At 35.1% G+C, this 24,079-nt stretch overlaps 1 protein-coding gene across 1 annotated transcript in view; it reads left to right on the top strand.

Annotated features, from left to right (window-relative positions):
- Positions 1 to 22,521, top strand: part of LOC113239430 (COMM domain-containing protein 4) — a 47,903-nt gene extending 25,382 nt beyond the window's left edge. Inside the window, exons 2-6 of the mRNA XM_026476437.1 lie at positions 1,572 to 1,604; positions 3,944 to 4,066; positions 12,008 to 12,047; positions 15,681 to 15,884; positions 22,291 to 22,521. Of these exons, the coding sequence (XP_026332222.1) occupies positions 1,602 to 1,604; positions 3,944 to 4,066; positions 12,008 to 12,047; positions 15,681 to 15,884; positions 22,291 to 22,487 (567 nt within the window). The 5' untranslated portion in view covers positions 1,572 to 1,601 and the 3' untranslated portion in view covers positions 22,488 to 22,521. The remainder of the gene's footprint in view (positions 1 to 1,571; positions 1,605 to 3,943; positions 4,067 to 12,007; positions 12,048 to 15,680; positions 15,885 to 22,290) is intronic.
- Positions 22,522 to 24,079: the final 1,558 nt, after the last annotated feature.

Here is a 24,079-nt window from a genome sequence, read left to right as displayed (position 1 = left end):
ATACGGGCGAAAATTGCTCAATAATCAAATAATGTTTCCGCTGAAACTGTACATATTTGTCACACCGAATTTGAAAGAAAAAGATGTTACATAATTCGGTATTACAAAACACTGTAACGTGGAATAAGTACGCGTTTTTGTGCGTATGTTTGTGAATAACCATGCATTCATTGTAAACAGCTGAATATTTTCTTTAATAACAACATTTGAAACTCTACCTCGTCGTCAGATTCCCAGGAGAGCTGACTGTAGAGCATGCAACATAAAACTGTCCATTCGAGAATTGTTCTCCCGTAACCGTATTCCTGTTGCTTTTAACGTTAGCCCAGGGATTTAGTAATTGATATTACAAAACATGCTTTTAGGGGAACTGTAAGTTTTTAATATCAAGTGGCTATCGCCTGGCATAAGTGGAGTTCGCGGTATGAATACAAGTTCATTCTTAGCAGAGACAGTTGTAGATATTTCGCGTTTTAAAAAAGTCTTTCAAACATATTGTAGTAAAACCGGTGATGGATAGTACACCAATCAAGAACATTTTTGAAATATACCGCCAAAAATAAGGAAACGCTATTTTCTTTTTTCACTTTCAAAATTTTCACTTTCGAAATTGAAAACGTCAGTTTAATTTTGACAACTGGCGGCCATGATCTAATAAGGTAGAGGAACCCTCTACCTTATTAGATTACATATGAACATTTTCTAAAGAACTGTACCTACATTCAACCAGACCGAAACATCAGTCTGAATTATTTCAGATATATCCACTTATGAACTGCGACCATGGTCTTTTTACACATTCTTGTCAATATGTAAAAAATTAAGAAATTTAAATGATTAATTATTAATTTTTTAAGTGTGACGTAAACTTACTTATTTATGAGATACTGAACTACAAAATTTTTCATCTGCTATTTACCCTCTTTAACATAAATTAAAAAAACATTCTAATGGTTATGTAATTATTTTCAACAGAGAGCTTAAAAAAGAAAATGTGAAATGAAACGTGAAAATTCACGTTTCTAATTACGGTATACCCATACAAAATTTCATCCCCTATATAACAGTTGCTTTTCAAAAAAAAAAAACAATGAAAGACGTATTTTTTCTTGTTTCTTATTTCAGTAGTGTAGAATTTCTATACTAAAAATTCAAGAAGCGGAAATATCTCTTATTATTCGGTGCTACAATACATCTAAAAGGAAGCTATAGTCAAAATTTCGTATTTTAGCTTTAGCAGTTTCTACATAGTAATCGTCCGACAATAGAAACGACAGTACACTTAGTCCAATACGTTGGATAATATGAATAGTGTTAGCTACCAAATGTATATTTTGCTTAGTTCTAATTATTAACTGTCTTAATCGCTTGACCTGTTATTTGAATTCTGTTGCTGACATACGAATGATACGATTGTACTTTACAAGTTACAAGTCAGTTAACAAAATCTAAAACTTCACGAACCGTATAGCAATCAACATTCATGTCTGTATGTTACAACTAATAATTTGCAACCAACCATCTAATTCCTATGATAATTTTATAACCATGTGTCGTCGTATTTGTTTCAGAGCTTTTGAGTCTCTACTAAACGTTTAGTTATGGTAAGTACTTACTACGCACTTGATATCTACACTGTTAAGTTTGTGGACGTTATACATCTTAAAAAATCGTTGATAAACGACTATTACTAAGGCCCGGATTAATATGTAATTACATAATTTTATTTCAATAATTAACGTTCTTTAATTCGTTTCCTATATAAGTAATGATATGTAGAATAAAAAAAAAAACTTTTTGGAAGACCATATTTTTCTATATTTACAGGTTTAGACCATATTTCTACACGAAACTTGCAATAATCCGTATTTTCAATATTACGTGATATTTAATTTAATTAGGCAACATGCTTGAAAAAAATAAGGGTTTTCATACACTAAAAATAAGTAACATTGTTCTGTGCGGAAGATTAGAAGCCTCGAGTACATAAACAAAAATAAAGGCGAAATGCCATTTATTTTGTTTGAAAACTATTCTGCCATATCATTACGGTGACAACTGCGTTCCGATTGGCCAGCCCCAATTCGAAACAATTGACGGGTGTCGTCAATTGTTTCACTTGAAATCGACTTTTAACTTTTAACTTTCCTACGTCCATTTCGGTACTGTTATCATGTAATGATTCACATATTTATAAGCATTTATGTAACTTTATTGTAGAAAACAATATAAAAATTTAGACAGTTCTTATATCATTAATATAATATTATTATTATTATTTATTGTCTGTTCTACAAATTTCCTAACATGAAATTCCTCTCCCGATCCGTTTTTTTCCTAAATCCGTTTCCAAAATTCCTTAACATACGAAAAGGTTTCCCTGTTTTTAAATGAAGTTAATTTATCTTGTCATTGGCTTCAACGCTGACCGCGAAAGGCCAAAAAAGAAAAAAAAAAAAAAACTTTTAACTTGAGCTTGCTATAATAGACGAAAATTTTAAATTTAAAAATTACATATTTAATATTTAATTACCGACTAAATGTGATTCCGTTTGTTTGGTAATTAGATGTTTTGCTGTTTTTCCCACACCACCGAATGGAACAGTCCCTCTATAGTTAAAGATATTATCTTTATTACAATAAATACAGAATATTTTTGGAATATACGAAGACGTACACACAGGTCAATTGTTGGCGCTTTCTAATTTGTGAGTTCAGTACCAACGAGAGTTGATATTTAAAAGTAATATAAGGCCCATTTGCCTGCTGAGTTGTCAGGGATGTGTGGCCCTTATTTCGTATCTGTTTCTGGTTATATACTCGATGATTAGAAGACAGCCTAGACGCGACCTACTCACTTACGGACTTGTGCAAATTTAAGTTTGCTCCAGTCATATTCTGAGATGCCGAAAGGTCATTCCGCCGGTACAAAGCGTTTTTCCGACCAAAAACAGAATTTTTATTTTGAAAATTTAAAAACATGTAATTGTGTTGTAACAATGACAGTAACGAAAATTAGATTGATGTGGAATCAAATTTGTTGTTTTTTTATAATAAGCGTAGTCTATGTGAAAACAGTTGTAATTTTATCTCCATATTTTAAGATTTTTTTAGTTTATACTCATTGACTTACAAATAAATGGACGACGGGTCTAATACAAAAACCACGAAAAAAATGTCCCAAGTCAACCTATTCGAAATTTAAATTGTTATGTCATCGCAGTATCGCGCTGTCCGTAGAACAAAAGAAGACTAAAGCGGAGTGTCGCGCTCTGTATACGATTTTAGCGCCTTACAAGTGCGGACACTTTTTAGCGCGGACCCGACGTCCATATAATTGTAAGTCAATGTTTATACTGCATATTTATCCGAGCCCTGTTACTACCTCTAGTTATAGTTTTTTGTTATGGTCAAAGACTTCGTGCTAGTACAGCCATGTACGTGCATGTACATGTCAGTCCTTCAAGTTCTCAACTACCGCTTGCCGGGCAACCCGTGATCACGGAGTAATTAGTGGTAGTAGTTTATGTCTTTGACTGTATATAAGTTCATACTTCTGCCAGTTTCTCAATTAACTCGTGGTTTTTTTCCCCTTTACTTTTGGTCATCTACAACTGTGACGTTTACGTAATTTGAATAAAATGAATGGCCATAAATATGCTTATTAATACCGTTGGTGAAATTACAGGCACATGGGATTTGTCAACTTTTGTCTCAGGGTGACAGACGCAGTGACAGTGCCTCTCAGATCTTTGCGATTTAAAGCTCTGAGTGGCACTGCAACTGTTATGGACAGACGTGTAGCTTACCATCATGCGCACGACTTGTTCGTCCCGTCACTTGAAAATAATAATAAATTTTATGAATACTTGTTTAAAATAATTAAATATTATAGTGGCCCTGTCATATAACAGAGTGAATTTAGTAATGACTGTAATTTCAGAAATTCAAGTTCTGTTCGGATGGGGACTGTCCCTTGTGGGCACTGGCAGCTCTCCACGTACTGGGCAGCCTACCCGCACAAATTTTCCGTAACCTTCTGCAGCACGTTGTAGAGGAACAGCCAGTGAGTGATCAATATTAATTTACTTAGGTCGTAAACACATAACTGAAAAATCTTAAATCTACAAATTTAAAATAGTATTTTATGCAATCGTTGCATAATGAGAGTTCGTATTTGCCGAATGGCCTAATTAATAGATACGAGATTTTAAGAACTAATTATGTAATGATTGCATACGAGTAATAAAAGACTGGAACACAACCAATATTTGTATGTATATTTTGTTAACAATCCATGACAACAAACTCAAACAAAAACCAAACAAACGCTACAAAATAAAAAACCAAAAAGATAGAATAGAAGTGGCCAAGAACGGTTTACATTCTAATCAATCATTTTTTTACAAAGGCTCATAGCCCGGTTGCAAGACCTTTAGGTCAATTTACCAATCAGGAGGCAGTAGTTTTGAGACTCATCGATCCGTAAGAACTGTAATGAAATTTTTCAGTTCATTAGAAAGTACCATAGACAATAGAATTTTAATTCAGAACTAAAAAAAGCTCCTTTGTGATATGGTCTCTTAAATTAATTTGACAGATTAAAGTATAGGAGTAGAAAAAAATAATTTAATTGCGATTCGCGCGCCGACGGTTCCAAATCTTGTAAATGTGTGACACGTGTCACACCCACACCATGCAAAACATTTGAGATTGTTCGCTATGAAAAAATCTGTCTACTTTATTTTTTCTTTTGCATAATAGCTTAACTTTTTCGTAAGCCACTGAATTAAAATATAAATTATTAATAAATTATTATTTGACATTTTGAGCCTTAAACTTTGAGATAAAAGCGAAACTATACATGCTGCATATTTTGATCAATATGTTAAAAACTATGTGCATGTAAGATCGAGCTGTATACTGCGTTATTATTCTAAGACTGCACATTTATTGCAGTTAGTAATTTCACGTGGAAGTTTGTTGTAGATCTTTGTAGCCATTATAGTTATACTTTTGAAGTGGAGCAGTTTTAGGTCTAGCTTTCAGTTGATCATAACGGCCGGCGCTCCTTCAGTTGATCATAACGGCCGGCGTGCCCACGTAACGAATGGAAATAAATTAGGATGACACTTAACGAAAAGTGAAAATTTCAAATGTTTTTAAGGATGATAGTCATTATTTTCAAATTTTTTAAATGTGGTCGACAACTAGTTGTTTTTTCAAGACGCCTATAACCCGAGTACATCTCTTTTGAGCTTTGGATATTTTGTGCTCAATGTTCGGTACATTTCTCCAGAATACATAATTATATGCCATACCTAAGAGTGGTTACACATGGCGATTGCATCGCTACACTTGCGATTTATAGGCGATTGCGTCGATGCAACCGCGCGTTTGTATTGAACCGCGCTTGCATCGCTGCTTAAAATCGCGCGCGTGTGTGTATAGGCATGGACCAATTGGTCCATGGTATAGGTAAACGATTGGCGACTGCATCGCATTTACATCGTTGCTAAAAGTTACCGTGTGTAACCGCTCTTCGGTTGGTTGCTATGTGTTTGTTACATATGGTAGGCGTCACAATAGCGTTTAAGTTTACAATTTTCGATAGCCTTGTTTGCTATTTTAGATTATTATCTATATATAAACCTAAACCCTCACCATCGACATCCTTGCTGTCATGGACTACTCTTATAATTTCTTTGTTTAATGTTCATAAATTTTGTTTTATCGTAATGTATTTTTTTTATAAATAATAGACACACGTTGGGCCACAATCTGACCTGATGATATGCGACGATGTGACCGACGATGGTACGCGTTTGCCTAAAAATTGCATATTCACTCTAGCCTTGAATAGCCCCAAATTGTACTTTTCGGGAAACACAGATAAGTATAACTAGGTTATTATATTTCAGCCATTCCATAGGAATGACATATATATATATATATATATATATATATATATTGTTATCCTTAATACATGTGTATATGTATATAAACATGTATTAAGGATAACAATGGTCCGCATTCTCTTTGTTGATCTTATTTATTGTTCTGTTCTTCTTCTTGTCGTATCGATGACATACATTATACTATTGTGGCTCAGACTTAAGGATTTTGAATTTGAATTTGTGGCTCAGAACTCAGCCACGCCGACCGCGTCACTAGTAGCCGCCATTAAATCCTCAAATTTGCAAGTGTTAGGGCACACTGGACGCGATATGAGATAGGCCATCATTTGAATCGCACCGCACAGACAGTGCAGTTTAGAACCATCCGAAAATCCCCACTTGAACAAATTGTCCTTGCTCCGAAAACTTGTTTTATGGTGTTGATGCATAAAACTTATCAATTTTAATTACAGGACGCACTTTGCTTAGGTATATATGTAAGTTGACTGAAATCTATTTTTAAGGTAGGATTTTATTAGTTCCTGGCCTTTGCTTTGTATACCCATGATTTTTACAAAGAATGATATATTTATCAATTGTCTTAGTTAGATCCATGTACAATGATAAAACGAGTGACCTCTATCCATCATAGAGTTTAATTTATCGAGAAATTCGTAGATAGCTGAATTTATGGACTTATTCCCACGAAAACCTTTCTGTTGGTCTACCAAAATATTATTTTTTCTAGACATGAGTATAGATTATTAAATGTTACCTTTTCAAAAATGTTACACAGTACTGGAATTAAGGTAGCTAGGCCCGTAGTTCCCTAAATCGAAGTTATCACCTATTTTTTGGAAAGTTTTTAGTGTTTTTTTTAACTCTTTGTTAACCCTTGTTCAAGACATGGACTCAAAATATAGGTCAGAGGAGGGAAATAACATCATACACATACTTTTGCGGATATTTCATCTACACCAGTAAACAGCGATTGGTTTTTTTTACTGCTTGAAAGTCCACGGCGACCTATCGCATTACGACATTTTTCTCATATTTGTTGTACAACATCCGAGGGTAAAAATGAACACTTATATCATGTACATCGTGTTATTCAAATCATGTTTGAATTCTTAGGTATAGCTCTCTACTCACGTAGAAATGTATAGTTTCACATGAAATATTGAGCACATAAACTCAATTTGGCGAGTTAGTGTGTATTGTCGCATAATATGAAATAATACAATATGAAATATCGTAAGCAGGTGTATTTTCTTCCTTTGTTTGGTGCCAGTCAGCCGCCTATTTACGTACCATGAAGTCACTTCCACATATATAGTATATACGTGGAGTGGAACTTCGCGTGGAGAGGCTTCGAGTCCGGTACGTAGAGGAAATAGTTTCCTATGTACGATAGACGTTTTTATTAGGGATATTAAGTATAGATACAGAACGGACACTGAAAATACAAACAGTTAATTTGAACTGTTTTACTTTTTCTAAAATTTTACAAATTATCCGGTAAACTACAGTGAATGGGAATTTATATCTGTAAGGCAATTACAAGAATGCATTTTGAATCACAGTGATCCGTCATGCGGCATACAAAGATTTAATTTTTTTATAAATTGTATGAAATTGAACGGCATTCCTTTAAATTAGGATACTTACAAGTAATGTTATTTATAAGGATGTTACTTATAAGCGAATGAGTGTAATTGACCTTCTCGACCGGCATCATGAAAATACAGAATCGACTTATCCGTCGAACAAAGATCTATGTGCAAGACTACTTGTTCTCAAGACATAATACATTTCGTTCGTTCTTCATCGCTGTGGATGTCACATCGACTGTTGTTCGATTTTATATTTCAGAAACGAAATAAGATAAATAAATTCTCTAAACGCCTCAACATAGACCTTAGTTTGAATAACGAAATTGTTCTCGTAACGTACTTAGTAGACACTCCGAAATGTACTATTTGTTACACCAGACAAGACACCTATCATGCTTTAGTGGAATGTACCCGGGTCAGAGCTGAACGAAGACTGATAGAATTCTAGTCCAGCCTTTGCTGCAATCAGACTAACAGATGTTGGCATGTGCAATTACATATTATAAAATATATAAGTTAATACTTAAGTTACTTAATAATAGATAGGTAAGTAGAACTAAGAATAGTCTGTAACGATGGAGATTTAAAAAAAAAATCTGCAGTATCTAAAGTAGGTACTTTCCCTACGTGTCCCATAACCGTGTAAACGCCCTGTACACTATCTTAGAGTTAAAACAGTATTCCCCTTCATAGGAAATAAAAGATAATCTATCGAAGTATACAATAATTTAAAAAATGTAAGTAAATCTATTTGCTACTCCGCGAACCCAGTGAAGGTTAAGTCGTAAAACCATATTTACCTCCTAAAATGAATCAAATGTCAATACAAAATTTGGCTGTGGATTCTGAGATCGCAATTTTTCGTAATAGGAACGATGTTGATACTAAGGCATTGGTTGCAAATACAATTAAAAAATTTCGACCACTTTTTTCCCCACAAAGTTTAAATACAACCGGCACAATATATCACATGATCATTTTAACTAAAGGAACTCAGTGTTTTATTCGCAATCAAATTTAGCACATATCATTCTTACAAAGAAGCGAAAACTGTGTACGTTTTTTTATGAACTCTGTTGTTTAGTTACTTACGAAAGCATTTATCTTTCCGTATACAAAAAAATAACAATCACGAACGTCTTTTGAAGTATTCATTATACAGTAAGTAGGTGAAGCGTACATTGTTTTACGCAAGAAATAAAAACATTTCCTTTTCATTCTGTCAATTTGCACGTGTGATGTTGTGGGATAATGCAGATAGCTTTTCCTTTGATATTATAATATGATTATTTAGCGCCTTTGCTCTGTGGAATCTTATAACCGTGGGTCTGAAGACTAAAATCACCTATATACACACTAAGTAAGTAACACTCTGCTGCGTATTATAATTAAAAATAGCATGAACTTGCTAATATTCTTTATATATATGATTTATATTCTACATAATTAAGTTCAACTGGTTGTTCTAAGTGAATATGTGGCAAATGGAACATATCTTTAATCATAATTACGGTACTATGTTCTAGCCAGCGTTTCAGAGGTTCTATGCATTAGTACTGTATAGTTTGCATTTTATAATTAATGGATTAGTCTAATTGTGTGCTTATATATATTTTGAACATCATCCTAATAAGTAATTTGTTAAAAATTTATGAGTTAGGCAATAGGTTCCCAAACTTTTTGGCTCACCGCCCACTTAGGCAAGATAAAAAAAATTTCAACGCGTGGGCACCATAAAAAATATTTGGAAACACGTATTTTTTATAATTATTAACTTAACACAAAAAATCACAAGGAAAAAGAATGTATGTAGTATAGTTTATATATAGATAATTCAGTTTTTTTTTCAAATGCGGTAGCATCCCATGGGCAGCATGAACTTCCCCAATTACTTCCGAGAACCCTACCACCCCCCTAGAACTCTTCAGCGCCAACGGGGGGTATGGAGGGGGTAGGGACCACTTTGGGAAACTATCATTTAGAACCTACATAACGTGTTATGCTCTGCTGCCTCAAACAAATCACAAGTTAGTGTTTACGTTTCTTCTGTAATTATTATTGGTTTTTATATGTCTTACGTGTTAAACATACTTACACATATTGACAAATTTAGAGGAACACAGTAAAATTCCCATAAACAATGCAGTTTTTCAAAAGGTCCTTTTAATTTACTTTATTTTTAGGCTAATTTGAAAATAAAAATTAGTCTACTGTAATTTTTTCAGTATAATTTGTTGTAACATCCTGCTAAAAGTGGTTAGACGTTTTTATTTGTGAAAGATTGGATATGTTCAAAGTTAAATTGTTACAATTTTCAGTTGTTTCTGCTTTGCAACGAAATTTAAAAAAATATAAGTATTTTGTTTAATTACAAGTTTTACAAGATGTCAATTTAATTTGTAGTTTGTATCGAAACGTTATTTATTTATTTAAATAAAACCGACTGCTTTATATATCATTTTGTTTTATTCCGCGAAATGTTCCAGAGACTGTATTTAAAAATGAAAACAAACAAGTGGAATAATTTCACAAAAAATAATTGAATAACTAATTACGTAAAATTTTAAAATAATGAAAATTCAGGTTTATAATTTATACATAATTTAGAAATATATACTATCGAATAATAATTCAAATACCTTTTATATTATTCTACACACGAAGAACAAAATACAGAAACAAACAACAACAGGGTTCAACAGGCGGCCTTATAGCTGGTTTATAATCTTTTTCAAGCAATCTGGCAAGATAGGATAAACTTAAAAATAATAATGTCTACCTATCATTCGGTGCAATCAATGTTATTTACTTGTTCAGTTGTGTCGGTTTAGTTTTTGGTGCCGCTGTGTATTAAACAGGCTTATTTGAATAAATCAATAAAATATTAGACAACATCACATACCTGGCTCTGATCCCAAAGTAAGTACCTAAAGCACTTGTGTTATGAGTATCGGAAACAATGACGGTACCACAAACAGAAAGACGGTACCCCGAACCCGAGACAATATAGAAAAGTTAGTTTTCTACACTCGGGACCTCAGAGATGGCGACACCATGAAAACCGGTGTGCAAGCCGCTCGACCACAGATGCCTACAAATACTTATGTTAATGTACTTAGGTAATACATAAATATACAACGGAGACTAAGTTTTTATAGGCACTCATACCACGCATATATAAAACCTACATTATATTACTATTCATTACTTTCGTCCAGAAAAAAGGATGATTTTAGCTGTAATTACGTTCTCACATACATAAATGAATTATATTACACGGTAACGAGTGGGATGATTACGTTACGAGGTGTAACGTAAGCTCAGATCATATAGCTACTGGTTAATGGAGTATCAAAAGTATTTCTATTCGCAAATGTTGCAGCGGTACTTGTGGACGTGGAATAATACCAAGTTGATAGGAAATATTACTATATTTTTCAGTAACTGATCACAGGTTCCTTAAACAATGTAGTACAATCACATTATATAAGTCATTTACTTGTCTAGCCTTTCGGACTCTTGAACGTAGTGATTACATTCTCTTTGTTGAACACCACACCACTCGACTGAGCACCGGCCGATTCCGCCACCCCGTCCCTCCACTCAACCCTACTTTTTAGTAGCAGGGTGGGATGTAGCGATGAACTGATGAAAATATTAGGTCAAAATTCTACATTCAAATACAAATACTTAAAATTAGAAGTGTGAATAATTATTTTAACGATCTACAATAAAACAGATAGATCTACATTTGGTTGTACACCAATCTTTTGAATTAAACTGCATATAATGATAATGCAATTGAACAATTGCAATATCAGATAGTGCAATTCAACAATTGCAGTATTTATACAATTGTGAATAGTTCCATCTATTTGTCAACTATATTCTGTACAATACAATACCATTTAGTGGCCACATACGATACTATATATTATTATGTGCTAGGAATGAGTTATTTATTACACGGATTTACAATGTATGAATATAATTATATGTCATCAATTTACAATGAAAAATTTCTTCACAAAGGAATTTTCTCGAATTTGTTATTCGCGAAAATGCGTCATGACGCAGGAAATCTCCAACTAAAAAAATTATTTATATTTTATTTATACTTTTGTACTTGTTAAAATATAAAATATTACTGATTCTATTTTCACGATTACAAAAAAGTAGTTCGTTGAAGCAGGGTCGGCTCGATTGTGTTTTTATGGTAGCCTACCGTCGCCACCTTTGTGTTGTTCATGTGGAGTTTATTTTCTAATTATAAATAATTAAAAATTTTGACTAGTTAGGCCTCGCCGCCGCCCCGATGCAATGCCGCCCGGGACTATGGCCCTTCTGCATTCCCACGCTACGCCACTGTGTATACAACGTAAACAATGGATATTAAGAAGATAAATTCAAAGCTACAGTAGCGTCAACAAAATATTATGTATGTACTTTTGGCTACAAAGAAATACTACCTACATATATTTTTTTCCATGTTTTCAGGATGATGGCATCATGGATATTCTAAAAGATACAAGTTTGTGTAAGTTGATTTTAGCAAAACTTGTCTGTATTTATGAGTAACATATTTAAGGATGAGTCTATATTTCGCTCGTATAATAAACGTTAATTGCACTTTCATTAAATGACATGATGTAGTCAGACTCTCACCGAGACCTATAATTACTTAGATAATAATATGAATGTAATTTTAGTATTAGGTGAAGCGTACATGCCTTAATGTAGCTTATCGTTGTTGCGTGTGCAAAATCGCGGAAGAGCAGTTTGTAAATATCGCGTAATAGCAAAAGGTACAAAATTGAAATATCGCGCCAACAGATCCTTAACGCTAATTCGCTTAAGCTAGATCTCACAGAATTTGAATTAGCCTCTAAGAAACCTCATTTTTGGCATCGAAACAATACCGCGAAACAGTAGCATTGCTGAAATTGGCCGCAAGTCCGCGTATTTACCAAATTAATGAAGAAGTTATAACAGGATCCCTGCACGAAACCTAAGAGGTGGAGAACTAAGAGATCAAATTCATCAAGACGAAGTAATGTTAAAATTTATTATTTGAAAGTTAATGATAAAAAGAAAAATAAGTGGAGACAGTCGGGTATCGGTATGGATATATCACGAAAAGTCGGAGTCAGCTCAAAGTTTTGTCGAGAATAGACACGCCTGCGTTTTGGTAGCATTAAATTTGAAAAGATTGGCATCGCCCCAGTCTGAGACCGACTTAAGTGTCAAATCCAAACGACCAAGCATGGAGTCTCGATAAGACTGGGTGTCCTCTCCACTGACCCTCGCATTGGTCAAGCACCTACCGACGACTGTGCTGTCGTCAGCATACGCAAAGGTACCTGAAATTAACATATCATTAATATGCAGCAGAAAGAGAATTGCAGACAGTACGGACCCTGAGGAACTCTCTATCTATCGCTATATGTTCGGAAGAGTAGCCTTCTAAGACCACTCGAATCTAACGTTCACTCAAGAAATCCGAGATCCAATTGCAAAGGTCAGTGGGAAGTACATAAGAGGGAAGCTTACTTAAAAGGCTTGCGTGCCAGACCCTGTCAAAGGCTTTAGAAATGTGTAAAGACACTGCAAGTGATTCGCCTTTTCTATAGCCTCGCTCCATATGTGGCAGGCACACACAAGAAAATCCCCAGTAGATCGCCCTCGTCGGAATCCATACTGGCGATCACTAAGGAGGTCGTTGCCTTCAAGGTACGACAGGAGATGGTTGTTGAGTACACGTACTTACACGTTCCATGTCTTTTACGCGTTGTGCAGAGTATGGAAGTGACTAAGATAGGTGACAGGGTCAGCTCTGCTTCCCTTTTTCGGCACAGGTTGCACGTTTTCAAGCTTCCACGACCTGGGAACTACACCAGCCTCAAGTGAGAAGCGGTGCAGGCGTGTGAGAACAGGAGACAACTCAGGCGCACAGTTACGCAGGATTATTGCTGGAATTCCATCTGGCCCGCTAGCTTCATTTATTTCTAGATTTCGCAGAGTTCTAAGTACCTCGTTTTGGCGAAGTGGCGACATAGTGCAGCCAGACTGAGGTAAAGTAGGTGGTAGGTTCCCTGCGGCATCCAAACGCGAACTCTCTGCAAAGAATGAGGCAAAAAGATGCGCTTTCTCTTCCGCAGTATGAGCCAGCGAGCCATGCGGCCTCAGCAGAGGTGGCAAAGATGGCCAGGGACCAAAAGGATTTGCTGCGTGCTGGATAAGAGGCAAGCTTGACCCCTATGCGGCGCACATGGTCGCACTTAGCCCTACGTAACACACTTTTGCACTTCTTGGTTGCCTTATTAAAAGCTTTCTTCAAATTCTGAGTACTCGGAGCTTTGCGTAGTCGAGCATCTGCCCAAGCTTGGTACGCGGACTGTTTACGTGCTTCAGCACAACTGCAATCAGCGTTAAACCATGGACGAGCTTGGGGTCCATTAGGTACATCAGAGTATGGTATGTAACATTCCATACCCAAACGCAAAACCTCGACTACAGCATCAGCACAGCTCGACGAGTTCCCTGAAGTAAAGCACGCCTGACAGGGGTATGACGCAAAGTCATGTACGTCTGCTGTGTATTTATATGGGTAAAACTATAATAAAAAAAAAATAGAGTGGCTACAGAAGAAGACATTACCTTTTTATTATATTTGTGCAAGACGCTTAACAAGATTAAGCTGCTGTGATTTTCAGAAAGCTTACGAGACTTTTTTTTGTTATTCTTAATTACATATTTTCAAACTACAAAATTTAATAGCATTTTAATGACGAGAACTTACTTTATTTTTTACTTACTTATAAAAAGATTTCTATATAATTTGACTACGAACAGTAACAATTTATTGTTTATCTGATAATACTTTTTTGATTTAAGAAGATGTTTGTTTTAGAAACTTTTTTATTATTATTTTGACCCTGTACTGTCCCAGAGAAGGGCAAAAGCCTCCTTAATCTCTGTCGCTTTTGCTTTTTAGTCATAAAATCAAACCTTTATGAATTAGAATGTTACATTTCAATCCCGCGCACCTAATAACAGTATACTACCTTTTCTGTAATTTTTTACTACAAAACCGCGTTAGTAACTTTATCCGGACTCTAAACAAGTTATGGGTAAAGTTACGTTATTTTTCTACAAAGTGAATCGCAAAGAAGTAGCTACAGAGTTCAGTCAGTAAAATATAGTTAAATGGCTAAGATATAAAGCTTTTTATTCTTCCTGTAAAATCGTGAAAACGCTGTTACGCGGTATTTACAAAGTGTTCTTCAGCGGTTTTGCACGCGCAACGACGTTATGTCACTACACGGAACAAAGGCGGTGTAGGTATTATTCGTTTAACCTCGTGCGTAATTTTCTTACCTTCATAAAGGTTATAATGCGACTTTGCAGTGGGTTTTCTGCCCATTACGATTACTTGTTTGAAAGCAGAAACTTTTTTAATCGTAGCGCGTTATATAAATACTCATACAACTGTTTATAAATCGCGTCTTTGGTGTAATAAGGCGCCGTATCAGCAAAATAACAACTTTGCGGGAGAGAGGTTTAAAGTTTCTACGAACTAAATTAGTCGATAACTTTTTATGCTTAAGATTCTATACATACTATACAACCTCAAATGGGTTTGGTTGATTCCACATAACAGTGAAAGTGTTGAATAAATCACTTTGGAAAAAATATATAGTAAAATTAGAATATACTCTGATTACTATACAGTGTGAAAACACGATTCATAAAAAACTTCACGATAGAAAAGCAAAACACAAACTTACCTCTAAATTTTACAAGAAATACGCTGTATTCAATACGTACTTTACATGTTCCAATAACTTTTTTTATATCGACTGAACTAAATCGAAGTTAGAATACGTATACCTACTTACGATACACATTTTTCAAATGGCTTTAATTTGGATTGTATAAAAATAAATTTTGAAATATAATGTCCCAGAGTCAGAGAGCCGCTCGACTCAAGCCAAATGAATCGTATTAGTACGGGAAAAATTTGAATACGAGAGGTCGTATAGAGTATAGACTCTTAAATAGGAGAGTTATAAAATTATTTTTATTACCTTCGCTGATAACAGCATTAGAGCCGCACGTGATTTACGGCTTTATTATACAAAATGTATGATATTTGTATACAATGTAATAGCGTCTCGCGAAGAGTGCGCACGTGCGGCTGCTGTGATCCGGTGGGTGCTGCAGCAGACATGGCGGTGCGCATGTGGCGGTGCTCAGCTGACGCGCGACCTGTTAGTGCTTGGAGTACCGCGCGCGCACGCTACCGCGCTAGCAGACATCGCCGACGCCATGCGGCAGTCACACGTCGCTCAAGTTCAAACTAGTGGTTTTATGTGTAAGTTTTTTTATCGCTTCATTTTCCTCAAATTTCACAAAAGTTCTAAGCAGATTACATCTGTAAGGTTCATTCACAGCTAAATTCTCGAAATGAGTGCAGTTTTCAAAAATAGTATTCTGATGGCTTAAGGGCCGAAAAAGTCGAAACAATAGAATAAATTTATTAAAACCATTATTACATGTTGTATTTGTTTCAATGGAAACTGAGTACACATATAAGGATGGGACCGAAAGGCTATGGAAAACACGATCATTCGGTTCGATGTAACATTTAAGACTACTCGTCGATTCAAGTGCATGGGTATATTATAGGTAGAAACATAATAGTTATGATTAACAAGTGGCTATACTACACCTCACGCCACTTGCAAAAAAAAAAGAAAAAGTTAATAATACAAGATAATTTTTTTTCTTGTATAATAATGTAATGTCTAAATATATGTATTATCTTTAAATCTAACGGATACAATATTATGTAAAATACATATTAGTTTGATTTTTGTGTACCAACATCTCTTTATATAAAATTGATACATTGGGTTGGGTTACAACGTATGGATCCGAGTACAAGCAGTCCAATTTATTGTCCATATTTCCATTTCGTAGCATAATTTGGTCGCCTGTCTTGTACGTAATCGATTTCACATAAGTGTCATAGTAACCTTCCCTTTTTAGTTTACTTTTCACAATGTTAGTTTTAGCCTCATATTGTGCCTTTTGCAGTCTATATTTAAGTTGTAATGGATAGTCATCGTTATGGTACAGTGGTTCAACTACATTATTTAAATTACAAGGAATCTGCCATGATTTACCAAGTACAAGCTTGTAGGGAGTGTATTTAGTTTCAGTGTGTACGGTACTATTGTATGAGAAACACCAATAGGGTAACCATGAACTCCAATTAAGTGGATTATTTTCTGTTTGAATTCTTAAAAATGCTGTCAAATGTTTGATTATTTTCAAGTGAACCTATTGTATGGTGATGGTAGGCTGTAAAATTCAATTGTTCTATTTTGAGTAATTTGCTGACCTCTTGCATTACTTTAGAAATATATTCGGTTCCTTTATCCGTAACAATTCTACCTGGAATTCCGTAACGAAGTATAAAATTATTGACGAAACTTGATGCTATTGTAACCGTGTCTTTAGACTGAAGTGAGGCCTCGACGAATTTTGTCAAGTCGCACTGGACTGTTAAAATGTACCTGTAGTTACTGCTGTCACTTACTAATCGACCCACTGTGTCTAAGAATACTTTCTTACCATCGGTTCTTTCGTATACTTACCGTATTTATTTCTTTGACATTTGTCACATTTTTTACAAATTCTGTGACGTCTTCTCCATACCTGTCCAAAAATAATTTCTACGTAAATTATTCAGCATTCGACGAATACCAGCATGACCACTTGTGGGCAGCATGTGGTAATCGTTTAGCAATATCCTTTTCATGTCATTGTCATTTATTTTCTTTATTCCTCTTACAATACATATGCGCGGTCCGGACTACTGTGTCATTTTATTTATTATTTGAGTTAACTCTTGTATAAATATATTATTTTCACCTTTTACTATATAAATTGTATCTATATTTTTTTTTTTACACAATAACCCTAATTCCCTTACGAAGACTTCTCAAGTGCAACATGATCGGGTGTTAGGTTTTACGTAAATAGTCCATTGTGTTTGTACATACGCTAAATGTCTTGTATCTTTTTGTCACTATGTCATATTCTAATTTTTTAATTTGTTGGTCACTAGCTATTGCTAACTCCGTGTATTACTTCGAAAGTTTCAACATTTCCACGACTCTTGGGTGATCAGTCCAATCGTCCAACTTTCTATAATCTCTTTCCGCAGTATTACTAGCTATTTTCTTCTTATTCCATTCTTTTTTTATGACCTCTTGTTAAAACATTCACAATATTCTCTTTCATCGCTTTCAATTCATTGCTATCTATCTTAATGCGTGACAATGCGTCGGCGGCCACATTGTTCACACCCTTGACATACTCTACAACAAAGTCATATTCTTCAAATAAAAGTCGAAATTTCATCAAACTGCTTGACGGGTTTGCCATATCGAATAAATACAGAAGTGGTTTGTGGTCTGTCTCTATTACTTTCTACCACACGACTTTCTACCTTTCTACTTTCTACCATACAAATACGGTTTAAAATATTTCACTGACCATACGATCGCCAAAAGTTCTTTTTCTATTGTCGGATAATTACACACTGCCTTATTTAGAGTTCGACTGGCGTACGCTACAGGTCGACGATCTTCGTGGCTTAGCATGGACCCTATTGCAAAACCTGAGGCGTCTGTTTGTAAAATAAAAGTGTTTTTTTCGTCTAATTTGGGGTACTGCAAAATAGGTGGTGATATGAGTGCTTGCTTTGCTGTTTCAAATGCTTTTTCGCATTCAAAAACAACTTTTTGTTTGCAGAGTTTGTTGAGTGGCAATGTTATTTCCGCAAAATTTGGTATGAACTTACGATAATAATTAGAGAAAGCCACAAACCTTTTAACATCATCTGTATTTTTTGGTGTTGGATACTTTTCTAAGGCTAAAATTTTTTTTCGATCTGGTTTTAACCCATCAGCTGACACAATACGTCCTAGATATAGGATTTCCTTTTTTAGAAATTCACACTTAGCGGGATTAAGTTTTAAATTTAGTTTTCGAAGTCTTCTCAGAATATCTATAAGGTTACGATTATGACTGTCTAAGTTTCTACCAAAACAAATCAAGTCATCTAAATAAACAAAGCGTTTGTCAAAATTAAGTCCCCACATGGCCACTGTCATGGCTCTAGAAAATTAGCTGGGGCTGGTTTTTAACCCCATTGGTAACCTTTTATTTGGCACTGACCTGTTGGGGTGGTGAATGCAGTATATTATCGACTTTCTGGATCTAAACTTAACTGATAATATGCTTGGTTTAAGTCTAAACGTGAAAAATACATGGCGCCGGAAAGTGAATCCAATATATCGGTAATGTTCGGTAGGGGAAATTTGTCATTTACTAGTCTTTCATTCAGTTTTCGAAAATCAATTACCAATCTCCATTTTTTATTTCCGTTGTCAGTCTTTTTCGGCACCAAGAGAACAGGACTGGACTATTCGCTACGGCAGGGCTCAATTATGTCTTTTACTTGATTTTCTATTTCTGCCCTCTGAAAAAAAGCCTATGTTGTTTGACATAAACTTGATCCCAGTTTGCTTTTAACTAAATTTTATGTTGATATACATTTGTTGTTGACAATTTGTCTCCTGATAAGAAAAATACGTCTGCAAACTTTGCACAAGTATTTTGGATTTCCCTCCTTTCTTCTGAATTTAAATGAGACACATTTAATTGATTTAACATTTCCTTTACCCTTTCTACCGTAATCTCACTTTTTTTATAATCATATACTGTATAATCTTTAAGCTTTTCGATTGTCGGACTGAAATAGGATAAACTAACCTCTTCGTCGCGGGTATTCAGTATTTGAATACAAATTTTATTTGAGCGATTCCTCTTGCAATAAATACACATATCTTTCGACTCTATTACACAATCTTCTGACAATTTTGTGTCTATATAAAATATCCTTTCACACCTAGGAGGTACAATAATGTAATTATTTTTTGTTTGTTTTCCTAATTCTAATGGTATCGTGTAATATCCGTCTAGGTAATATAAACTAAATCTATTTAAGTCATAGTTGATGTTACATTATATTTAATTAAAAAGTCTTGGCCAATTATTCCATCGGTCTTACATGGAATCTTTTTTAAAACATGAAACTTGTGACTAATTAACTGTCCACAAATGGCTACGTCTAAATAAACATAACCCTCTGTTCGCAACTGTCCACCTATACTATTAACGAATGTAGATTGTTTATGTATAACCGGCAATCTATCTCACCACCGCTCCACATGTCTTGCAACCCTGACGTTGGCAAAATCGTCGCGCAAAACGACGGAGCCATAGACACAAAAGTTGAAGTTGAAGTATTGGTACATTCAACTCATTTACGGTTTCTAGTTTCACGGCTGACAAAGATGCTCCAGAATCTACTAGCCATTGCTTCGTAATATTACTGGTAATTATTATAGAGTTGCTAAACTCGCAAGTTACTCGCAATTATTAGGGTCGAAAAAATTTTAATTCGTAGAAGTTACCTTGATCGTTACTTTGTTGTGTTGTATTCTGTGTGTCATTTTGGTCAAAGCATCGTACATGATGTTTACGGGTATTTCCACGACTATTCCTATTGTAATAAAACTTACCTCTCGATCGAGTGCTCGGGCGAGATCGTGTTGCCCAACTGCTCTGCTGCCTTTGGTACTTACTTACCGCTGATGTCGACGGTTGCTGATTAGACTCGTAAGATCTGCCCTGTTGAATGTTACCTCTACTCCTGAACATTCTTCCTCTGGAATTCCTTGAATTGAAATTGGAATAATTACCTCTTGACCGCTGTCCGAGGTACACTGCTCCTTCCGTCTCTAGACATACACAAGATAATTCTTCCTCTTTCGCAGCTCTTATAGTGTCCTTAAGCGACGTGTAATCACGGGCCGCTAAAATGATTCTAAGATTACGATTTCTTAAGCCGCTAGTGAATCGTTTGATCGCCAATTGTTCATTTAAAGGTTTTAGTACCTTATAGGCGGTTTTATCTCCGTCGGGCGAGAAATCGTCAAGTCCACAAATAATTCCTATATCTTTTTGCTGTAATCATTAATTGATTTATAACTATTAACTCAGCGTGAACCGCGGTGGATGATTCTTTGGTTAATAAGTTTTGCTTCATGTCTTAGAGCAATAAGTCGACAGTAGCGTAAGTTTCAGCTAAGCGCAATTTCGCACTTTCTGTCAATCTCGTTTTTAAAACAAATGATATTCATGAGGAATGATCTATGTCCTTGATCATGGAACTGTATAGTTCAATTGAGTTAATCAATTTTTTTGTAACTTCTTCACCTGTCATAACCGGCAATAAGGATACAGCAGTTTTCAACTCGAATTTCTCCATAGTGCCGCTTTTATCTTAATAATCTTTAGAACAAAAATCTACGATTTGATTATAGGTTTCTTCAAAGTATTGTTCTTTGTATTCCTATTAGTGTTTCTGTCTTTATTTGTTTATTCTGAACTTGTTGATTAACTATTTTTGCTTCCTTGCCAAATTCCTTAAACAATAAATTTGCTTCTGACAATTTTTCCTTTGTTCTCTTTTCTGTAGCTAACTTTACCAAATTACTTTTAATTTTAAGCTAGTTTTTATATAATTTATCTATATTAGTAGCCACAAATAGTTCTTAACTTGCATTTTTATGTCTTATTGATCGAAATTAATAGTATAGTGTCATTGGTTACACGATTAATTAGGCATAATATTGTTAAAATTATAGTTCATATATGAGCTAAATAACATACTTCACTAGTTCCGATTTATTGCACTACACTTTTTATTCGCATTACTTATTTTTGTTATATAAAAAAATCACTCACTCACACTTCCACTTTGGGAGGATCACGTCGAAAAAATGACGGGCGGAACACGTTTGACCTCAAAGCAAATTCTGTAACTGCGTTCTCTTTTTCTTTTATGCTGTATATTTCTTGTAGCCCACAAACATGGCAACCAGGATGACGAGAATTACTATTACCAATGATGATAATGAGAATGACTATTATCAGCAACAGGACGTTTGTTGTCAATTGCCCACTGAAGTCGCTCACCTTGGCAGAGATGTTATGGTCTCCAACTGCGTTTTGGACTATGATGGTGTCTTACCCATGGTGGAGAATACTTTCAAACTTGCTGTTCAATCACTTCCTTTAAATCATTTAAATACTAATTTTGAACTACTTCACTCAAATTATTATTATTTTTATTTATAATTCAAAATCTGTTCACATTTGCACTTTACTTGAAAACCGAACTCGCATCGTCGCGAGATCCTGGCATGGTCGCCATATAAGGTTGGGACCGAGAGGCAATAGAAAACACGAGCATTCGGTTCGATGTAACATTTAATACTACTCATCGATTCAAGTACATGAGTATATTATAGGTAGATTAATAAATAGTTATCATTAACAAGTGGCTGTACTAACCCTCATATTGTATATGCAAATTTTTTTATATGTTGCATATAAAAAGTCATAATTCTAAAACATTATGTATATATTATAGTACATTGTTCATTATGGGGAGTAAGTGAACGATTACCAACGAGTATGTAGTCTGAGGCCCAAGGCGCAGCCGACGTTCATAAAACGCACGAGTTAGTAATCACTTTCTTCCGAGTAGTACATAGTGTTTTATTATACTACACCTACGAGGATAATAAATAACTTACTCTTTGGCCCATTTTAAAGTTAAGAAATTTTATTTTCAGTGAACAAAGTAACAGATGTCGCCGTTTCGCCGAGTCCTGAGGGTACAGTCGATACATTCAAACTGGCATTGACCATAGACGATGTATTTACAGGAGAGCAAAGAAGGAACGAGCTTCTCATAGAGAAACTACAAGCAAAGATGCTGCTAGAAGAGTTGAAAAAAATTCATAGGAATATGGAGTCTGTGGAGCCTTAACAAGGAATTTTCTAACTAATATTCATATTTTATCGAGTTATTAGGTTTTCGCGATTGTTACACATAGGAAATGAAACTATTTTTGCGGATTTAAATCTTCGACTCTCTCACGGTCAACCGTGACCATGGGACCTGTAAAGGGCCGGAAACGTCGGTTTGTTTCAAAAAACAAATATACGCGATTTAAATCCGGAAAAATAGTTTCATTTCCTATATATTTTATATAATAAGCCGAAAAGTAAGTATTGAAGTCTATTCGCCAAATTGTGGGATTTTAAAGAAAGCGCTTCATTCGTCATTGAAAGCGTTACCTTGTTGCTACATAGGCCAGACAAAGAGAACTGTCACTGAAAGGCTCAAAGAACGAAAAAACGAAGAATGTAATAAGTCAGCTATTGCAGAACATTTACTGGAAAAGGGTACAAATCACTGGATTGAGTTTCATCGTACGCAGATTCTCTCCACCGATCGTCACTTTTATTCAAGAGTTGTACGTGAAGCGATTGAAATAAAAAAACACCCTAATAATTTCAATCGGGAGGACGGTTTCAAATTATCTGCAGCATGGAATCCGGTGTTTTCAAAAACTCAATGTTCGCTATCGACTGCGTACCAGAATACGGCTGTGATACAGAATAGGGACACCGTTAGTGTTGTGTGTGGCGGTAGTTTAAAAAGTGTTATGCGTAAACACCGCGTCACCAGTCAGCCCGTGACAACGACCAGTGCAGCCTGGCCGAAACGTCGGGAAACTTGATAGGTGTGAAAAATACCTATTCGTATGTAAACGCGTTTATTCCCGTTTCCAAATGTTAGTACAATGCAACGCGAAAGTTTCAAAGTATATACTGTCAAATAAGTAATAATCCACCAAATAAAAGAAAGTAAAAGATAATCTCAGTACAGAGTACTCAAAAAACCGACCTCAAAAGTATTTAGGAATTACGTGTATTTGCTAAGTTTCATTGAAATATCCCCTAGTTCGCCACTATACAGGACTTGATACTGGAGATAATAAAAATAGGTTCTCACTACGACACTAGTCAAAGTATATCGAGAAAAAACGCCTTGAATTGGAGAAATAGCAAAATCAACTAAATAATTGCTAAAAGTAATTGCTCCTAAATTTAAGTTAGGCGCTATTTCTAAAAATGAATCTTCATGCGTGAACAGCCACCCTTTGAGGTGGATGATTTTCTTCAAAATGAAATGGGACCACTATGGAAATAGCCCTTTTCCAATACAAAAATAATCATGAAAATCGGTTCACAAATACCGGAGTTATCGCGTAACATACATACAAAAAAAAGAAAAAAACCAAAAAAAAGGACATACAGTCGAATTGAGAACCTCCTCCTTTTTTGAAGTCGGTTAAAAATAAAAGACAATATCATGTATGAAGGTTAATTCGCATCATGCATCTTATAATTTGGTCGAATATTACTAATTCTTTGACAGTAATTGTTTTGAACGGATATCGTGCGGAGAACGAGAGTACAGGGGCCTTACTATGAACTCTTATTCCGATTCAGTTTAGGACCTAAAATAAATCGTTGTGAGACAGCGCTACATGAAGTGTATATATAACACCA

Source organism: Hyposmocoma kahamanoa, unplaced genomic scaffold, assembly GCF_003589595.1.
Source record: "Hyposmocoma kahamanoa isolate Upper Pololo Valley unplaced genomic scaffold, ASM358959v1 99879, whole genome shotgun sequence".
Taxonomy (NCBI): domain Eukaryota; kingdom Metazoa; phylum Arthropoda; class Insecta; order Lepidoptera; family Cosmopterigidae; genus Hyposmocoma; species Hyposmocoma kahamanoa.
The sequence above is the reverse complement of the archived record's forward strand: the minus strand, read 5'-3'. Positions and strand labels throughout refer to the sequence as shown.